This window comes from Eutrigla gurnardus (genome assembly GCF_963514095.1).
Source record: "Eutrigla gurnardus genome assembly, chromosome: 18".
Lineage (NCBI taxonomy): Eukaryota > Metazoa > Chordata > Actinopteri > Perciformes > Triglidae > Eutrigla > Eutrigla gurnardus.
The window spans coordinates 18,033,695-18,056,005 of NC_139929.1; the positions used below are offsets into that span (position 1 = coordinate 18,033,695).

Consider the following 22,311-nt stretch of genomic DNA (forward strand, 5'->3'; position numbering starts at 1 on the left):
TACCTGTCCAGTATTTCCAGGCGACACATTTTCTCCAGAATTGTGTCATTTTTCAGCATACAAAAACGATCTATGCATATGTCCTATCCAAAGGTGTCTGATGAGGACATGTTCAAATTCTACCCATGGCAAAGTGTTAAGCAAATGAGGATGTTAATTAACAAGCAGTGAAATTCAAACCACATAAATTGTGCAAAAGAGAATCTAGAAAGCTTCTACTGACTTGGACTCGCCTGCTCAGGCAGAGAGTCCCAGAGCTGAGGAGCCTGCAGTAAGAATCCCCTCGGCAATAAGGTGATTTTTAAGAAGCACCAGAGGAGGCCCGCCTCAGGATCTCACAAGCTACTCATTGGGAGATGAGCATTTCTAAAATATGGCTGTGAGCCTGACCATGTAGTGCCTTAACATAAAGTCTTAAAATCAATTTCAGAACTCTAGCAAGCAGCCTGCAAATAGATGCATGAAAGGGCAGAATGTGTTCTCATCTCGCAGAATTAGTTCAGAGCCCGGCAGCAGCTTTTTGAGTGCGCTGGAGGCAGTCGATTGACTTGTAACTGATCCCTCAATAAAGAGAATTGCAACACTCCAAAACAAGATTTCTTCAATATCTATGGTGATTGAAAAAAAAAAAAGACCTGATTTTGGCTGCGATCCTCATCTGAGGAAAACAAGACTGCATCGCTCGGTTATCACTGGATATTATTATTACTATCATTATTATAGAGAAGAGATTGTATTCAATAGCAGGGTCTCAGATTGTGATCACTGTTGGTAACAGTGACAGATTTGCTGCATGGTTCTCCGTCTGGGCTCCACAAACACACATGCACATTCTAACCTCTGCAATCACGTAATGCAGTTATGAGACAGGACCGTTTCATGGAGATGAACTGGGCCTCTTCAGCACCACAGCCATGTTAGTCATGTCAGGGCCGGCCCATAGACTGTGTAGAAGAAGTGGGCGTAGTCATCAAAACGCCCCACCTTGGTTTGTGTACTAGAGTTTTTTACCTTGAGTTCGGCATTTTTGCCATCCTCATCTGGACATTTTTTCAACCAGTTAACGGAAGTGACCATATTTGGAACTGATGAAGACAAACAGGCGGCAGAGCGTTACCCCGAACCTTACTGGATCTGGATCCATCTGGATTCTGGTGTGAAGCTGCTAACAAAGTTAGCTTCATAATTCAAGGTCAACTTCACAGCTAAGTGTTAAAGTCATCTTAGAGACGAGTGGCTGATTGCATTGGTAGCAAGGTGGTGATGGTATCGGCAGTAGCGATATTAGCGTTGTTGTGACCTGTCAATCACAAGGTAGCCCCGGCCTAAAGCATACCCTGCTTTATGGGCTGTAGGGCTGGGACGACTCGTTGACGTAATCAACTACATAAGTATGTTGACATGAATAATTTGCGTTGACGCGTCGTCCCAAACAACTATATGTCCCACACTCCAGCCCAGTGGTGGTAGAAAGTTTCCCGCTGCTTGCCTGAGTTTTTGTTTTTCTTAAGTAATATGAACAGACAATCGTAGACGTGAGACGCGCATGGCGCTAACAAGCTATCATTAAATCCACACCGACTCCACACCGACCGCTGAATAGGACTGGTGTTAAGTTACCGCTCATAGAAACCCAACATTTCCAGTTTCTGCCGCTTCACAATAAAAGCTTGAAAATAACAAAGTAAGGGGGTACAAGTTAAAGAAATGTTTATATATTTCAAATGTTAACAAGAAATGTTTTGATATCCATATTGTGTGAATAGTTAAATTGATCAAGTAATGTGAAATAATCTACAACTGAAAAATAAATCGTTAGATTCATCGAAAAAAATAATAGTCGATTAATCTGAAAAATCATCGCTAAATTAATCGTTGAAAAATAACAGTTGGGACAGCTCTAGTCTGTATGACTCTGTATGACTCTGAATAGACCACAATTTACTAAATGAACATTATGTTTGAAGAAGCGATTGAGACCATAAACTAGTGATGTCCAAATGAAGCTTCGTGAAGCATTTTCTTTATTGTCTGAGCCCAATAGATGGCGCTCTCTGTTCAACAAAGGGTTGAAGGCCGATATATTTCCATTGCTTTCAACCCTTTGTTGAACAGAGAGCGCCATCTTTTGGGCTATTGAAAATAAAGAAAATGCTTCACGAAGCTTCATTTGGACATCACTACCATAAACCCATGCTTACAATGTAAATCAAGTGGGAATTATTTTTACCAGAGGAGTCGCCCCCTGATGGCCTACAGAGAGAATACAAGTTTAAGGCACTTCAGCTTGGCTCAATTTTTTTGAGAACTGGAGGTTGCTGCCTGATCCAGAGTCTAACTGGCATAAACATCAATCACATAAAGGATCAATGAGTCAGGCTGTTCTCATTCAATGTCCTGTTTAGCTGGCAGGAGATAATAAATCCAAATCATTCAGACTATCCCACTGAGCACTATCTTTTAAACCTGGCCTCTGTCCTCTCTCTCATATAGACCAAGATGTATGAGGCTTGGATTTAGATCATATTTAAAAAAATTATACTTAAAATGCATGTTAGAAAGAAACAATGTCTAGGGTAAAACTATATGAAGAAATCTACTGTAATGCGTTCTCACTGCCAAGGTGTCAAATAATCAGCTTAGTCAGTGATCCTTGGCGTCCGACATCAGTGCTCATTTACCGTGAGAGCATTAATGTGACTACAGACATAGTATAAAGAAGAGAGATAGTTAATACAGGGAGGGATGCGGTCAAACAAACAGGACTTGAGTCCAGGAAACCACTGTTCGTGTCATGTGTCAAACTAAAATTGAGACGTCATGAATCGTTCGTGTCGATAGTGAACCGGTTGTCACTCGCTGCGACGTCGTCAAAATGAACACCAACTGGGCCTTTTCCTGAACCTAGCAAAGTGGCTTTGTTTTCTAAAGCTAACTTCCTTTGAAGACGGAAAAGGCACGATGCAAGTAACAAGGTTATACTGATACGTGACAAAGTGACTTTAGGGGGAAACGTAGAGCGTCATAGTTTAAAACTTATTTGACATATTGGAGGAAGAACCCCGTTTAACTCCGATTTAAACTGGAATAGACATCTAATAAATGTATTTTAGATGTCACGTTGCTCAGTGGGATGCAGATGTCATAGATGCTCAATGTCTCAAAAATGACACATTTATGATTACTATAATAATACTGCATGATGCAGCTACTCTCAAATTTCAATTGGATTCACCTTTGACCTTTGTTGTTTGGCATGACCTTTTTAATGTGCCAGTCAGATGAAAGCTTACTTGCTGTGAAAGCCACTTGACATAAGAAAAGCTTACAGCAGTAGATCACCACCATAAAACCACACTACGATATTGACAGGAATACTTGGCATGGAAAAAAACCAACAGTCAGACGGGGCAACAGGCTTGAAGAATAGGAAGATGAACCGGTCCATCACTGCTACTTGGTGCAAGTTAAGGTCAAAGGTTATGTTACCCTTTGCCTCTCAGGGAGGCTGATTGGGTTTTTTTTCAATACAAAAGACTCATGAACTACTTCAAATCACGTTTTCCTGCTCCTGTTCTGCAACACAGAAATCTCCAGAAAACTGGCCGTACTGGTCAAACACCTGGTCAATCAAGAGAGTGACATCCATCACAATGCCTGCGTGTGAAACATTGACGTGCTGTCTGAATGAATAGTGAGAATTATTCTACCCCATATAGTAGACTCAAAGTGTCCCACTTTTCCTCTTGTACAACCTTTGGCCACTAACTGAGCATTATAGACCATCATGCATTGTGCTCAAGGAAAAATGACATTTTTCTAAAATAATGTATTTAATGTGAGCAGGTTTTGCCCATGAGCTCATTATATAGTCCTCTTCATAGTCCTCTACAGAAAGTCCTCATCATAGTCCTCTCTATAGTCAACTACATAGTCCTCTACATATTCCTCTACGTAGTCCTCTCTATAGTCCTCTTCATATACTTCGATCTATATAGAACTCTGCACTGTGGCCGATACTCATCGCAGAGTGAATGAGTGATTTTGGACACACAGTTTACACTTGACTGCTGTATAAACTCATGCTGAATGCTGCTGGTTGTACTGCATCCCAACCAAACAACCTCAAACAACCTTTTTTCGGGAGGTGACTCACAAACGCGTCACATCAGAAAGGTTGCAGACCACAATCTCTGCTGCTAGTAAAACACAACTTTTTTTCTGTGTTCCACTAAGCCCTCGTTGCATAACCCTTCCCCGGGGCCTTACCTGAGCCGGGGCTGTGTTTAGCTGTATTGGAGGATGTGTGGGAGGTGGAGGTGGAGGATACCCTCTGGTCTGAACTTTGGCTGTCCTGGCCCAGAGGTGGATTGGACCGTCTTGGCTTCTTGTCTGTCAGGTGCAGTGGGGAGCTTTTCTTGGGAGGTATCAGTGGTCGCCGTGGCCTGACCGTGGCATTGACTTTCAGCCAGGCCTGAGCTTTGTACTCCACGATCTCTCCATAGTTAGCTCGCGTCACCCGGCACTCATACAGCCCTTCGTCATTCTTGCTTACTCGGGACATCTGCAGCTTGTGTGAGATGTCATTGCCCTGGACTTTCACGGTCTGTTAGAGGGATTTAAAGAGAACTCAATGTGATAACAGTGATGGAATTCCAGGGGGTTTCATAACATGTGCCACTCAGTTCTACAACATGCTACATGATGGTTGTACTGTGACATTTGGATTTGAACCAATTAAGAAGACGTTGGACTCATGCATGCAACATAGCAACATTTTCTCATGGCAGTTCATGAAATAGTCTCCAAATTGAAATGTACTTATCTGTGTACATGGACATGGATTTTTTTTGTTTCATGTTGTTAAGCACAACTTTCAAAATACTGTATTTCATTTGCAAGTAGTGAGCATGCCTGTGCCATGGTTTTTTTTTTTTTTTTTTTTTTGACTGGGAAACATTAACATTAACAATGTTAAGTTTAGGCAAACAGACCTCTTAGCTCAGGAAAAATTCATACAATTTCATTTCTGGTTTCACACCGGACAAAAACAGCAATCTCCTGTGTGAAAGTTTGACGTCCTTCTTATGTGGATAGAAGCGTATCTGTGGAATATCCCAAAACAAATCCCTCCAAATAAAATTGATAAAACAGTGTGTTGTAATTTTTAGGAGACCAGGCTATTGTATGACCTGTGAAGTTTGAGAATGTAGCAGGATTAAAAAAATATTTTGCAATTATTTTAGGGCAATCTTATCTAATCTTCAGTCTTAAAATAATAATTTATAGGACTTATATAGCACTTTTTAACTCGAAGACACTTAAATAAATACATAAAAATAATAATGTACAATAAGGCAACAAAACAAGCATTTGGTTTAGGAAGACCATCACCAATGCATCACTTAAAAGCATCACTTTGGAAGACGTGGTGTCCAACACCGGTCTTGTGGTTGAAAGTGTGTGTTGTCCCCCCCACCATAACTAGTCTTCTCATAATTTGATATAGTCACTAGCTGTGTACGTTGCATTGACAGGGACAATTCTTATCCCTGTACTCAAACCCAATAGATTCCATTTAACTATTTCACAAACTACTGTGGGCCTGGATTGGACACATACAGAAGCTGCAATGATAATTACAGGTTAAAATATATTGCAAAGTGCACAAGTCAGGGTTTGAATTTAGATCTGTAACTATGTGCTATAAGCATGTACAGGTTTCCCCTCCATCTTCTGTTGAACCTTGAAGGCTTTGCATTACCTTTGAATACCTGGTGGCACTGGAGCCGATCTCTTTTGCCTAACAGCTGGAGCTTAAAATCTAGTGGTGTCTTGAGATGGCCGATCTAAATAAACCCCTCTATCACAGTGCATGTACGTGATGTGAATTTTATAGAGCCATTTAAATATATGTGTGTCATTATAGAGTCAATTTTCTGGAAAGTCAGCTGAGAAACTGGTCGTAGATAAAAGAGCTGAATGGTAATGTATGTTTTTGGCAGACATTAAGGTACTTAATCATGGTGATGCAGCAATCCTGTAAACCCTATATTACTCTTAAGCAGCCCGCTCATTTATTTGGAATGTTGTCAGCAATGGCATAATGCAACCCAAACTATATAAAGGGTATTTACTATTTACTATAGGATATTTACTATTTACTATATACGATATATACTATATACTATATATATATGTGAGCACATGTGTAAGTGTGTTGCACTGGGCACAGAATGCACATTCAGAACGACAGGAAGAAAAGGGGACAGAAGGGTTGGCGGGGCATGAGCCCAGGAAGGGAACCACTCTGACAGTAATAACACACTGCCACTGATATCACTGATTAGCTCCATTCTCCAGCCGAAGGTGTATTATTCGGGGGGGAAATCAGCGACTGCTGCGTTGGCTCGGTCGCCAACCCCGCGCCACACAAAAGAGAAGGAACTTGACGTAACAAGGACACGTGACGTGCAATCCAACTTACGCTTATTTTTGTGCCCTCATCGTCAGGATCAGGCTCAGGTATCATCTCCATCTGCAAACACAGAAAGCAGGAGCAGGGTTAGTGTGACGGCAGCCTGCTGTAACATCTGCTGCAGTGTAGCTCTTGCTGAGGACAGCTTCAAATATGTATGTTACGCAAGTCTTGTGTCAGACTACCTAAAACCAGCTACAAGATTACTATGTTAACTTAAAAAAAAGGCATCATCCATCCTGCTATAAATATTTGATACCAACATCAACACAGAGTTTACAGACTGAGGGATTGCATTGCGACTGCTCTGCCTTTAAAAATAAATGCACAAAGATGTTGCTCTTGCCGATATGTTTTTGATTTATTTTTAGATTCTTTGAGTGGTTCCGGGGAGAAATCCAACCAACGCTGCAGTGAGTCGGGGGAAAAAAGTGGTCCAGACCAGGACGCTGCTTGACAAACGAACAGCTTCCTGAGACAAATGATGCCTCAAAACGTCCATCAGTCTCTGCAGTAAATGTTATATTATCCATGAAAACTTATCACAAATAATAAAATGTCAGAAGGACTGGAATAGCTTTTCGGGAAAAATAAAATCACAGCATAAAAAACAACAAAAAAACAGCAGCCTGTTGGAACCCCAGCGGCATCATTCTAGCAGGGGAGCAAGCATTAAGCCTACAGCCTACATCGTGGACTGGGCATTGATTTTAGAGGCTATAATTTATTTATCTCACATTGGATGCCAAATGGATGTGTGCCTGAAAATAAAAACAGCTGAAGAGGAGCAAGAGCGGATCAGCACAAAAAAGGCTGGAGAGGAGTGGGAGGAAGTTTCTCCAGAGGACGTCGACGCTCCGTGGTCGAGACAAAAAAGGGTAGGGGAGAGAGATAAGATGGCTACTTATGAGCATTTGCAGGAGAGAACGTTCCTTCAAGTGCTGTAATTACCTCGGAGGAGCCGGGCGCTTCTCTCTGGAGGATGGGTCGGGCAGACAGGTGATTAATGAGCAGAATTAGGAGCCAGAGCTCTCTCTGTCTTGCATGTATGCATGACTCTAACATCCTGACTTCACAGATGGACCTGCAACCCTCTATTGTATCAAGGAGACGCCTTTAATGGCGAAGCAGGATTAATTGTCCCAAAGTCTTGGCGTTGGACCGGCACATCAATTTCAGTCTCCTGTTTTACATACTTCACAGTGGTTATATGGGCCTGGTGTGAAGTCTATATATGTCACCTGAGGAGGATTAAGATGGAGTTCCACCGGAGGACAGATGCTCGACTGTGTCTACGCTGCTATGTTCAGAAACAAACAAGGTGACAGGGAAGATGGTATAAAGCAGTTTGATTGCCTCTCAAAGATTTATTTCTGGTAATATCCAATGAGGAATCACTTTTCATCCCAACACAACCTATTATTCAAGGAGATACACTTATTTTAACCCAGACCAGGATGTCTGAAACTCAACCGTTCCTGAAGTGGAACCTGGAGGATCGTACTTCGAAGTATTTTGGGAAGTGAAACAGACCTTGGTCCCATCAGTCGTCGCACCACGAATCATTCTCAGAATCAGGAGGACATTGCTCATTAGGGATGCACATTTCCACCATGTTGGTGGGAACACGTACGCAGAAAGTCAAACATTTGATGTTTTACTTTTAATTTGTATTTTACATCTATGTAAACTGCAACATGCACACACCCCCACAGACATTTAATGATGTATTTCTTTACTTTCGGAGTTGGAGACGCTCCCGAGCTCACTGACATCCAGCTAATTAGCAAAAAGAAGTTTGCAGGAGTCTCAGGAGTCGACGTTCAAACTCTCGGAAACACGACGACGCTACGCTCGAGGTTCATCTGGGTTACAGATCTCCACCGCTGACATCACTTCTTACTGCACACTCATCACACAAAGCACTTCTCTCAGGAGCCGACAGCTAGGAATGACAATATCAATCATTCTTTGTTTCTATCTGCTCGCTCTGCAGGTCAACTAACTGCGCTTGCCGTGTTCACATAATGAGAACAAATGCACAATCTGTTTTTTTTATTTTTTTTTTTATATTATGTTTAAATTGACTCTTTAAATTTAAAGCCACTAAAACTAAAAAGACAGTATTTTATGAGTGTGAACCCATTAGTCAGCCAGCACTGTGCAAATGCAATTAAGGTAATTGTCACTTAATGAATGTCCAATATCAATTCAGAATCCCAGCATTTATCATCCGCAGTAAAAGGCATTTATCTGCCACTAAGATGCTGCGGCTCTGGGTCATTAAAACAAGAACAGATCAAAACATTAGCTTTAAACTTTTTACAGAGAACAATAATGATGTTGCATTTAAATGTTTCAACTCGTCAGGAGCAACTTCTGCTTTACCTGAAAAACGTCCCCCAGAATTAAGTTTTGCAGCCGTCACCGATGTAAAAGTTTTCAATGACACTGTCGGAAAAAACCTCCATTACTTTCCCATTTATATTTCATTCCTATCGCATGAGCGCCTTCTGAGCCAAAGCCACGGCCGCTCGCAAGTATCTCAATTTCAATCGCTTGTCTCTTTATTGCAAAACCCTTCCACCATGACATGCTGCCATTCTTTATGCAAATCTCAAATTGACTTCTTGTAAAATGTTCTCCACAATTATTGTGCATCAAAAAGGCCCCATTGAGTTGCCACGACTAAATTAACATCACATGAAGAGAAACTGTTATCATTTCAAGTGAAATATAGACCAGACCACCCGGTGCTGCTGTGATTGTATTACGGCTCTCACTGTGACGGGATAGGCCCTGACCCCGCATGACAGAAGTGCACGACCAATGAAAACACACGAAAAAAGGACTAAATATTTTATCGGCTTTATCCAGCAATCATGTTTTTTTTTAAAAACACAAACACTCGAGGAGGTTAAACTCAGGTCTTGGACTTCATGTGACACATTAAACCCTGTAATCTTAAACTACGGTGGCAGATGAAATGTGTCATTATGTACTGCAGTGAACAGCTTATCATCACCAGATTCCATAATGCGATGCCAGCTTAGTGTGGTATTGAAATACGCATTTAAAAAAGTGTCTTTTAAATACCGTATGATAGGAAGCAATAATATTTCACTGTGATGTGAGACGTAACACAATCTGACATGTGGATTTAAGGCTGCTCTGACACATGTAATAGGGTTCTGATTTGTTAGTTGGTTTGTTATCTTAACCTAATTTTATTTGAACAGATTTATTTTGAAAAGACACCAAACAAGAACAACCCTGTCTCCTACTAAATTACTTTCCCATACAACTCAATTACATTTCCTGGTAAACTTCTTCCAGACCAAACAGTCTCAGTTTTAAACAGTCTGAAATACATCAAAATGGTAGTTAGGCAGCAAAGCTACCTGGTTAGAATTAGTACAAATCTCAGGGTTTGGCTTAAATAAAGGTACTTCACACTGGACGTATCCAGCAGTCTAGTCCAGTTGGGTGATTTGAGACCTGTCCACCACCTACAACTCCTCCTTCAGTGGACTACTAAGAGGGATACCTAGAGTGATATAGTTTGAAGTTTAGAGCAACTGACCAAACCACTACTTGGGAGTGAGGATGTGTGAAAATAAAGACCTAAACACGTCTCTCGGATGTCTTCAAGTGGATCCTTTTTGTTATTAGATGGTGTCTCTCTTGGCATATGACTGGTCAAATGTGCGCTCTGTGATGCAATATCAGGATATTTCCATTGTGGCATCAACAGGTCTTTAATAGTACAAAATGTCTCAAAGATGTGAAACCCTGTGTCATGGTGTCAGTCTCTTCAAAGAGTGAGATTTCCTTTGTAGAGCCGCCATTTGCACTGATGCTCAATAATGATAAAAGGAGAAATACGTCATAGAAGAAGAGAGTCTCCACCCACAGCAGCAGAAAATAGATCAGCCACCGATGTGGCAATATGATGATACGTTTTGCGTGATACACATGTATCCCACGACTGAACGTTTGCACTTGTGAGCTAATTATACTCTCGTACACCCGCTTTGATCGGAAGCAATGAGGTGATGACATCGTGGGTGGAAGTTGAGGTAGATGAGGCAACTGCTAACACATCAAACATAATAAACATACCGTAAATCCTCTAATATAGGCCCGGGCCTTTATTTAGTCAAGCGCATCGCGGCCTAGGCCTTTATTGGAAGGAGGCCAGAATTAGAGACAGGCCCCTATTTCTATTTGAGCAAAACGGACTACCAGTAGAATGAATCAAAACAATATTTTGTGTCTATTTGAACCTATAAAATACTAGGTTCATTTATTGAAAAAGTCTCTTCTTTGACTCTACAGCTGCCATATTACGGTAAACAACGTTTACTGCTTGCCAGTATTGCACGCTTGGTGGGCTGCCACTAGTGATGTCCAAATGAAGCTTTGTGAAGCATTTTCTTTATTTTCTGAGCCCAATAGATGGCGCTCTCTGTTCAACAAAGGGTTGAAGGCCGATATATTTCCATTAAGGGCGTTCCGTAACGCGGCGGCGGTAGTTCGGGAATCCCGGCGGCAGCGGGGGTCGTGATGAGTCGGCTTAGTAAAGAGACGGTGACTGACAGAAGACAACCAGTCTGACTCTCAGAGAAACATTAACACAAGTGTTGACATGGAGGCTCGCATCATCTTTTAAAATATTAAATCTCCAACATGAAACACAAGAGCTGCCGTCATCTTCACAGACCACGTGTCTGAAAGCACAACTGATCAATAATAGAGTCGATACACTGGGCAACACATCAACACATTTCCTCTGCCCACTGCCTTGTAGGCCAGTGGGTGAAACTGAGCAGTCAGTCTTAATACAATACATCATAGTCTGTTTCATACATATATGATTTGGTCAACCTTTGCATATGGGTTCATATTTATAGAACAACCACTATAAGCGGACTTATGTAACAACGCTATATCACATAAGGAATGTAAAGTCTTGTTAATTTTGGTTTCACACTGGACAAAAAAGTGAAAGTACTGTTTGTTTGACGGCCAAAGCAGGTATACCTCGTAACTCCATTCAAGCTTGATTTTGTTCAAATGTGAACAATATAATAATAGATGCATTCATCTGACCACAGAGAAAATACCAAAATGGATGATGTAGATGATGTAGTTGTAGTCATTTCCTGAAAAGTATAATATAACAAATATAATATCTTACTGTATTGGTTGCTTTAAAGCTATGGTCTACGATTTGGAGCCGTAGGCCTGCATAGAAATTGACCAATGGGAGCCTTCCAGAGCAATGGGAGCCATTGCTCCGGAAGGCTCCCATTGGCTCCTACCCTCCATCCAATCCCCTAGTCTCCCCTGCTCCCGCCTCTGAGGGGAGGGGTTTGGTTGGGGGGGCGGGATGCTTTTTTGTAATCTGTCTCAGAGGCTCAACTGATTTTCAGAATGTAGACTAATGCTTTAAGACGATCTATACTGACTCTGAAGCAGTTCCTTCCTAACAGGACTCCAATGCCAGACATTAGGAGCAAATACACACTTGTCTTGTGGTCAATAAAAACCCCGACGGCAAAGGCGTATCGGACAATTCTGCAAAACCTTGGATTATGTTCAAGTAAAGCATTTTATTATGGATTTTCTTCCTGTTTTTCTGGTGTAGTCAAAGGCATCGATTCACAGCCAGTGTAGACAAGAGGAATGATTACAGCCTTGAAAAAAAATCCAACCCTGTACATGCGATAGGCTGCCCATTCGCTGTCATAGCAGCAGTCTACCAAAGGGGAACCTTCCCAGCACCGCGGCTCTGTAAAGGTTTAGGTTTGCTCCACTTGTTCTGCCATTGTGAGACTGAACTCCATGTGAAATCATGTGAGCTGTAGAACGTTGGATTCGGTGTGCTCTTTTTTAAACCCAGAGTAGCTCTCTTTAAACTCACTCCGACAACACTCACCGGTCTGTTTACCTGTTACAGTGCCACATGGTTCATCTTCTGAATACACCAGCGAAACTCCGGGGGCCGACGCAACAGAGGAGTAAACGTTGCACGTGTAAGTCACCTACAAATTGGCAGCATATTGATACCCCGTGACACATCTCCAATTATGATGGATGTGTTTGGGGCCATCGAGATCCATTACAGCCGGAGAACTTAATCATATCCGATAATGAGCTATGAATGCCGCATGCGTTTCAAAACAGATCTGTCCTCCAGCTGAGGTCCTCGATGGCAGCGTGTCCTCCCTTTTTAGGAACAAAGTGAGGCCGCGGTGGGCGGAAAGTTAGAGTACATTAAGCACAGTAGTATGCCATGTAAAGTGCTTCCTAATTACAATGCTCACTGACTCCTGCTTGAAGATGTTTTGGGCCTAAGCTAGTTGTTAACCCTAATTACATTCCACAGCTGACAGGGGTCCCATTCACACGCAAACACTAATCCCCTTCACAGCCCATTGGTTTATGACAAGAACTATGTTAATTACATGTAAAGCCTGCAATTGTGCGTGTAGAAAACATGAAAGTGCTTTAATTGTGTACAATTACTCCATTACTTTGTCCAGTGAAGGGGAAATGATCCTTTGACAAGCCAATGTTACAGGAATTAAAGACCAAAGGAGCGCTCTTATTGAACTGTGAGAAGTCCTCAAAGCACAACTGAACAACCCGGTCACGTTCCCATATAACGCCACTCACAATTACAATTCATGGGAAGATATTCTTGGTTACAATTTTTAATTTCAAACATGTGGTTAACTTGCTGCGATAGTTTTTGGTTAGGTTTAGGAGATATTACTTGATTGGGTTTAGATCAAATCATGGTGGTTTGCCTTCAAATGACTACAGATTGGAATAAAACAAGACAAAAATGCTACAAAATGAGCTGATTAGGTCAAGCAAAACATCTAATTGGTTGGGATAAAACTACTGGGAAATGTATACAAAACAAAACAAAAGAGCAACAAAGGGTACTTTGTTAGATTTAGTGAAAAACATCATTTTTAGGCTTAAAATGACTCTCAATTGAAACAAAACAAAAACGCAGCAAAAGTACTTTCACCCATCCACAACACCTCATTTGAAACTTAATTGTGATGCGTCAAAAGCAATGGGGGCTCCAAGAATGCAAGAATATATACCATAACATCACATGTGCTGCATCACTGCGATCATCTCAGCTCTTTTCATGACACCCAGACACACTTCAGTTGGAATGAGGACGCGTCTGTCCCTGTCTGCAGCGGTAAGGTCAAAATGAAATCAGAGGCTTGCCCTCTTTTGGGCTGCTGCTCCTGCAAACAGCCGTGGCGACGTCCTCAGACATGCACTTGAATCTCTGTGTCGGAGCACAAGAATCCCAAGGCATCAGCTTCCACAAATTACAATTAGTCGCCCGGGGCCCAAAGGACCGCTGGAGTGCTTTCAGCTCTTCCATCATCTTTGCAACTTTCATCAAAATTGCTGCACTTAGACAACGAGTTATTATTCGGTCTCATACATTGCAAAACTCCAGGTTATAGTATGCAAAAATGTCAATTCGTGGCAATTTTCTTAAAATGTATTCGTGCAGTAGATGACATTTGTTAATGGCAAAAGAAAAACATCTTCCTGTGCTATAAAATGCACAAAATGGTGGTGCTTTATCACAGGCTTAATTTTTAAACTCTTGTAAAAAACCTTTCATGCTGCAGCGTCGTAACCTTCGGATACAAGGAAGCCAAATATGGACTGTATAAACATTAGCTCCACTCCTCTTTTTAAAAAATGAGAGCAAACTTTCCAAGTAGGAGAATCCACAACATGAAACCCAATTAAGTGTGTAGATTCTGGTCACTTTGTAGTAGCCTGCAGCTGTAATTACTCATTACTGTAATTAAGCAGCACTTTGTGTGTCTTTTTCTTCATTATTGTGACAGTCTTCAGTCATGCCTCCAAGCTTGTGATACGTGTGTGTGTATATATATATGGACAAAACTACAGCCACAGCCAAAAGGAAACAATGAAAACAAGCGGCTCGCTGCCCAATTGTTTTGCATGTAATTGGAACAGGTGATGACAACAAGAGATAAAGAGATATTATAGTTAGTTATGCTCTCATATTAGCTAAAGTAAAACTGTCATGAATGGAAAAGTAATAAATCAGACCGGAACAATGGGACAAAACAAAATGATTTATATGAAAGAGACCCTTATCACCAGCATTACATAATTGAATTCAATGCTTTTCAAAACTGTTCAATATTAAAACAAATATAAATATGATTGTTTTCTGAAGTCGCCATCCTAGTAAAAGTTTTTTTTCAAATGAATTGCTGTGACCACTCGGAGCAGCAAATCGGACACGTGCTAGAGTGTTTGAATTATGCATAAGCAAATCAAACGTATTAACGTTATGGAGTGTGTGAGTGGAGGGCACACGTTTAGCCACAGTGGAGAAGAAGATTGTCAGTGATGAAGCTCGTGCAGTGGAATGTAAAACAGTCCACAACCATGAAGCTGTGCTACAAAATGAGGAAGAGAACGCCGTAGAAACCCCAGAGACGGCATGCTGAGCCCGGCCCGTCTGCTGGTTCAGGTGATGGCTCTATAAGCGAGCTCCTGCTGCTAAATGTACCGGCCTCTCTGACAAAGTCGAGGTCATTCCAGTCTACCAATCAGGGAATGATGTGGCTATGTACGTTTTCCATCAAAAGTTATATTTTACGCATTTTACACACATTATGGGTTTATAGAAGAAGACCCAGGACGGACAACTACTCACCACTCATTGTGTGTGGTGTGACTTCACCTGGGCTCACCAATACAGAAATATTACATAGATATTATGATATCAGACTAGATATCGTTTTAAATTTGGTAATATATGTGTCTTATCCCGCATTAAAGTCAAGTGATGTCATTGTCTAAATGAACTGTTCTATTTTGCCTTCACCCACTTTGCTCATCATCACCACATTACTGATTATCTATAAAAATGTCATGGTGTAAATATTTTGGTCAACCCAACATAAATGTCACGGTTGACACATTTTCATTTCATGGAATGCAGTTTTTTTTTCTTCATTATAAATGAGTAAATGTCCACATCAACACGAGCATGAATGAGTTCTGTCATACCTTTATTTGTTAAAAACATGAGACATTAAAATAATAATAAAATCTAAAACCACCAATTTGGGGATAGCCAGCTCGCTAGGTTCTAGCTAGCAGGACAGGTTGGTTTAATTTGCTCACTTGATGGAAGCGTATCTCCTGCTAGAATATCGGTGCTCGTGTAGCAAACATTTCTATGCGTTATAACTTTAAGGTTTGGTTAAGTTTTGGAACTAACACTAGGTCGTTTTCATGGTCAAAAGATATCAACGTTAACTATTGAAACAAGGAAACGTAAATGTAAATGAACGTAAATGTGTTGTCACCCAAACTCATCGACCTCCTCTCGGGAGAAGAAACCTGATGTGATCGTTGCAATCTTTGAATTATGATAATAGAGGCATTTTCATTCTATTGCCTCCAATGATCACATACTGATGTCTGTGTTTAAAAAAATGTTTTTTGCCTTTTACAAACTATTTCCCCTGTACTGGAATGATGCTCTTTCCAAATCCTGCATATCATCTCTTCTCATTCAGACGTGCCCGCGTTAAATGTCTTCCTTCGTAGGTTTGTCATGCAGCAAAAGTGCCAACCAACTAATATATATGATGGCAACAGACAAGCGGAAGGGTGTGATGAACAAGCACGAAAATGAATGTGCACCTTTTGAGGAGCCCTAATTGATTTGGCAGTTTCATTTTAGTCCTGGCTGGCTAATCCATTTCCTGGGAGACAAAAAGGTGAAATGGCCTGGCTGGAAACGAGGGGACGGAGGCAAAGGCAGTCTCCGAAGAATACTGAATGAAATGAGGGCCACTGAGTGAAATGTCAATTCAAGTGGACGGCGGCTAGCAGAATGACAAAGTACTTACTCCTCGCTACGGGAATGCCTAATGAGAGCCGAGAGGTGACATTTGAGGAGAACGCTGAATTGTGACAGCTTTAGTCCAGTTTTTAAAGCTCAACTAGACCATTTGGTCCGCTGGCAGCTTCGACTGACAACCGCTTGACAAAACCTGGACTGAAATCCTCACTGGTGTTATCAGCCAGTTGTCTGTCCGGGGTTATCTGCAGTGCATTGCTCACTGCGATGTAGGGGGGACCTTTAGACAGGCTCTACTTCTCTCTACTTGTGGACGGACCGTTCCATCAGTGACAACGTGGAGATTAACATTTCATTTTAATGAAGGGGAGAAATTACAGCAGTTCAATCAATGGGAAGGGCTTCTCTCTTCCAACTCAACATTGTGTTTTATGGGTTGCTCACATCAGAGTTTTGCCTATAACCGCTTTAAGTCTAATTATTCTGATTCTTGTACAATTTTTCATTTTTTCTTGACAATCCACACAATGTTGTGTGTAATTTCAACTAGATTCGTCGTTTTTTGGCTGCGCCACACTTTTGTCATTGTTCCTGTCAGGATGACATCACGCCGCAAAAGAAAGTTAGGCCACAAAACGAAAGTTAGGCCACAAAACGAAAGTGAGGCCACAAAACCACTTGGTAGGTCATAAAAAAAGGTCCTGGTTGGGCTAACTATAACTACACAAGGTTGTGTTTTGGTTCTTCATGTGAGGAATCGAATCAGCCCTTCACTTCCCTTTAGACACATTCGAGTAAGTCAGCAATAAGAACTAATGAGATCCCCCACTTACACCAAGGATCTTAAGCACAATATGGTCCAAACACATTGAGGTGTAAAGGATAAATTCCTAATGAGTTCACAGAGAAGTTTAAAAGATGTGACGCGTTCCCCACAGGAGTCTGTGTTCAAAGCGCGGCAGACGGATGCGGTCTGCTTCCAGTGATGGTGTGAGACTGGAGAAGAGAGCCATGGGGATGCTGCAACAACAGGAGCAGCACATGAAAAAGAGCTGCAAATTAACGAGATCACAATGACAAACCCAGCCACACAAGTGAGTCACATCAAGTTAAATCACAATTAGCAGTTTATATGGCAGCAGGGAAGAAAATCAGACCCTCCAGGAAGTTGCGATGACAATAGTTGATGCAAATTCAACCAATCTGCATTAATTATGCGCAAGCTTGCAATTTTGTCCAGACTATCCTATGCCATCGGACCAATCTTTTAACTTTTATTTATACACCTTTTATATGTTTTACCCTAGACGTACGAGCAACAGTATATAGTCTTGTAGTGTCCTGCAATGACACTCCAAGTATTTTAATGAGTGCCCAATAAAGGGTTAAAATTCCTGTTGTTTTCTGTTGAAAGCCTGAGTGTATGTTGTGTTTATGATAAAGAAAATTGTTTAGGGATACAACATCTCAAATTATTGCTTCATGAAAATGTCACCAACAACAAGAATCATAACTTTTTCTAAAATTTGAACTTGCTCATGCAATTTCATTGCAACACAACGCCTAAAAATATCGCAACATGCATCGCAATGTCATTTAAAGTTGCTGTGAAATCAGGTGTAATAATCTGCAACAGTTCCCCAAAAATACCTGCGAAATCCTGCAGACGGAGCAGTTGATTAGATTGTGAATTGTCCAAAACCTTTTTTCCTATGGAGAAATGGATGTTAGGCTTAAATCTGGAGAATGTATCACTGGACATTGAATCCACAGAAATGCACACTGCGTGATTCCTTACACTACAGTGGAAGGTACATATATTTCGAGCACTCAAAGTTAAACATCTGCTGAAGAAAAAGTCTGGAAAACAATAAGAAAACAATGACCGCGATGAACAGTGGTTGCAAATAGAAGATCAACCTGTGACCTCACCAGTTACCAGAGAAACGGACAAACACCTTGAGCAGCTGTCCAACCAGAAGCTTCTGAAGCAAGTTTCAGAAGCACAATCATCATCATCATCATCATCTGGGAGGAGAATATATCTTCCCACGTATGATTTCACTAATTTCACCACGCAGACAAACTCAATACAATCTTCAACCCACGATGTCTGAAAGTGTTGCCAAATACGGTGGTGGATGAGGCAGTACGAGGCCAGAAGCACAGTGAGGTTTTTATGCTGCTAAAGTCCTTCAGATTTCATCATTATGCTTAACTGTTCCGTAGTTCAATCATTGTTTCATCAACAACACAGCAGATCTAATCAACGGCTCCACTTCTGTGCAGGCTGCCTTCATTCGCTGTACTGACAGTCATCCCTTATAAGTGTTGGTGTGTCCAAAGGTCAAATGGAACCTTTTTTTCTGTATCAAAAATAAGAACAAGAAACAGGGAATGTTGATGTTTGTGAATTTCTTTTTTTCTATTCTTTGTTCCTCCCAAGAAATGAAAAATCAAATCAGTTACCTTTCTACGTAAGGATACTTTGCTTCATTCAACAGCAGAATACAAAGGGCAACATTGCACACGGTTAACCTGGACTTTGGTTTGGTTACAGTCTGCACAAACTGATATCACCACCAATACCAATATAAATTGGAGCTGAAGTTTAGCTGAAGCTTAGCTACCTTACTGTAGCTACAGATCCAGATCATCTACCATGTGGTCTCCAGGTTCCCCACTGGCACTTTATTCAGTCACCTGTTGAGAACATAACATCCAGCACTGCAGAACCCTCAGAGACAGTGACTTGTCATTATTGCCAGATCTTTGTACAATGTTGTTACACACCTACAGACTTCTACCAAGGTCGTCATCATGGCGATGCAGAATCTGCTCAACGCGTTTATTTCTCTTACCTAATGATGAGTGGTGAATAAACTGAGCCAGTTCAGTAAGAAAACTATTCCTCTCAGTGGAAGGAACACAGCATCTCCGGAAATGAAATCTCACACAGAACTGAGGATGTTGAGAGTGAAAGTTAAACTTTGGATTAAGCAGCAGAGATGTGAACGCTCACGTCTCATCATCAACACAAAACACTTAAAGGTTGAGGAGGTGATTCTATTCAGAAACACTTTCTGTTATATTACTTGAAATCCTTGTAACATACCGATAGCAATTAAGTAATTGAATGCTCTGACATAAAAAAAAAAAAATTAAATGTCATCTGTGGCCGTGGCAGGACTGTTAAAACCCCGACCAATCAAAAAAGTCGGACGGGAGAAAATAATTGGAGGTCCTGCCTGTCTGTCAATGATTACTCTAGTGTTGTGGGGGAGCGGCTTTGAACAGAGGTCAGAATGAAGGGGGACTTTTTCGGTTCCGCGATGCGTTCAAAGTCACAGATTCTGTGGTTCTTCCAAATGACCTACTCTGCCTTTAAATCCTGTTCAATGTTAATTTCATCTAGTGTTGTGTTTTATGTTAAGTGTCTAAATTGTTTAACTGTATTTATTGTTTCATTGTATGTAAAAGGCCGGCCAGGGAGTGCAAATCAGCTGAAGCTAGACGTCTTTTTCACAATCATTTGTGACAATGTTGTATATATTGTCCCTGTTAAATAAACGGAAAAATAAATAAATAGAACAGAATGTTATTTCAGGTAAAATGCCAAAGAAATGGCAAATGACGTGAAAGGCATCAGTGTAGATGACAGAGGACTAAGTTCAGTGTTCAGATTGATGTTTTAGCCTCTGATGCATCACACTAGAGGACAATTCATGTTCATGAGTCCTACATCACTATTGAAAACAGTAGCGTGCCTCCAGGGTCCTTCAGCTTTACCTACAGCAACAGTCCTGATGTCTGACCGTCACTGGAAAGTGTGGAGGATGAAACCCGTGGGTCAGTTGTCTCTTTATAAAACTGACTTTTTTACCACAAGCTTATAGGGCTTAGCAACTTTTTACTCCAAAAATGGCTAAATCCCTCACTATCGATCAAATAAATCTGTAGTCTGTCGCAGACGGCATGCTCATGTTTACCACCCAGGCTGATTTGTGGTGCTTCATAGCAAAAAGATATTGAACGTAAAAGCACAAACAGTTGGAAATGTCTGCCTCTGAGGTACTTAATATGTCATACTTTTCTTCCTCGGCTCATAAAATGTGTTCTTTCAAAACTCCCCGTTCTCTGAGGAGCTTCGCTGCCAGTTGTCACTTCCAAGGAGGTGAGTTTGTGCGGACAAATGAGCCCAGATGCTTTATTGTGTCTCATTTGTCATGTGGGGAGTGTCACGCACCACTGATGGGTTTTCAGTGTTTACTGGATTTGTGGCCCGGAGGCTGATTCTTATGGATCAGGGCATGTTTAGCTTATGTTGATCTTTTCCTTCTGGGGGTTTCAATAAAATATGATGGATGGTTTATCCACTGAAGTATGAACGGTTTTTGAATGCAATTTGGTATGATCCCTTAATACACCGATTACTTTTGTTTAATTCAGTTAGATGATAATCTGAGTATTAAAATCTTCTCGATGTTTTTAAGGGGCCAATCGACCCAGGAGGGACCCAATTATATTCAGTCTAATCAGGTCAGGTAGGATCCTGCTGTAATGTCTCAGGTCTCCGGTCTGCCTGTTAATATCTTGCGTGCCTGAATGTTTTTTTCATCAGCTGCATTTTGGATTAGCTATGATGACCTTGGGGACTATTTGGATCAGTTCCGATTGCCCTGGGGTCCCATTTGGTTCCCGGTCTCTTTCATAATTTATGCAGAGCGCAAAGTGTTCCATGGGTTGGTTTCGAATTAGGTCAAATATTTTGGTCCTGGCATTTCCCTCTGTGCTGTACATAACTCTCTCTGCCTTGTATTGTAATCTTCTTCCCTTAGACAATTTCCATTTAGAAATCCAAATCTTGATTTTATTCTTCCACTTTTCAGATATTTTACATTTGAATCAAATTTTTTATTTACACTAATATATTTTAATTGGTAGTGTGTTTCATCCCTCTTCCAGGTTTATCTCTGTCAGTCGGGATATTTCACTATTAAAACAGTTTAGGCTAGAAAACCACTTAGTGGTAGGGTTTTGTTGGTGGTCGACCTCTACAAACAGGATGAAGCAAGCAGCATTGAAGTGCAAAGCATGGTCACAAAAAATGAGGAGCCTTCAAACACGCCAACATCTTGGTTTCTAGAGCACTCGACTTAACTGTGAATGTAAAAAAAGACTTGCATCTCTCTTCAAAATAAACAGCAGACTGCTTGATAAAAAAATGTCCATCGTGTAGCGGATTACAGTCAGAGAGCCGATCAGTCCCTCCCTTTTCCACCCACAAGACTTCTCCAATTTACAGTAAGAACCTAGACACTCCCCAATAGCTATTTACATCACTCAATTTACCTTTATATTGCAAACTACTATTGACTTATACAAATACAAATTCAATCTTAACTGACGAAATACCCCCTCCTCTCGCTCTCCCCTGATCACTTGGTTCACCAAGGTAATTGGTATCTGCTGAGTGCTGTGGCTGCATGTGTGAAATGCTACTTTCGATAGATGAGGAGTCAAACACCTCTCTCATGGTTACAAGTCCCGTGTTGTTGGACCCATCCAGCTCACTGGCATCCTCTCAGGGAGCGATCCAGTCCAGCCACTTATACGCTGGACCAGTCAGGGAACTCTGATGTGGAGAGTTGTTGCTGACGCACCTCAAAACTCCAAGTTTGCTGATGATGCATGATCTATTTCTAGCCTCAAATTCATTTGGACACAGATATTGATAAACACTTTGGAAAAAAAAAAAAACTGCAGCTATGCTAAAAATGCCAATTTTTCCAATTTGAAAATCAGACGAAGACACGAGTGACATTTCAGTGAGAGATGCATGCATCCAATCAGATATGGGAAGGGTTGCTGCACAATCAACTATTCATTACAGATAAGCCACACTGCAGAGCTCTGCATTTCTTTAAAG

The 22,311-nt window shown here is 41.1% G+C and overlaps 1 protein-coding gene across 1 annotated transcript in view; it reads right to left on the bottom strand.

Moving 5' to 3' along the window:
• Positions 1-22,311, bottom strand: part of vstm2a (V-set and transmembrane domain containing 2A) — a 98,377-nt gene that overhangs the window by 27,552 nt on the left and 48,514 nt on the right. Inside the window, exons 3-4 of the mRNA XM_084033833.1 lie at positions 6,488-6,538; positions 4,270-4,606 (exon numbers count right to left, since the gene is read on the bottom strand). Coding sequence (XP_083889959.1) covers positions 4,270-4,606; positions 6,488-6,538 — 388 coding nt within the window. The remainder of the gene's footprint in view (positions 1-4,269; positions 4,607-6,487; positions 6,539-22,311) is intronic.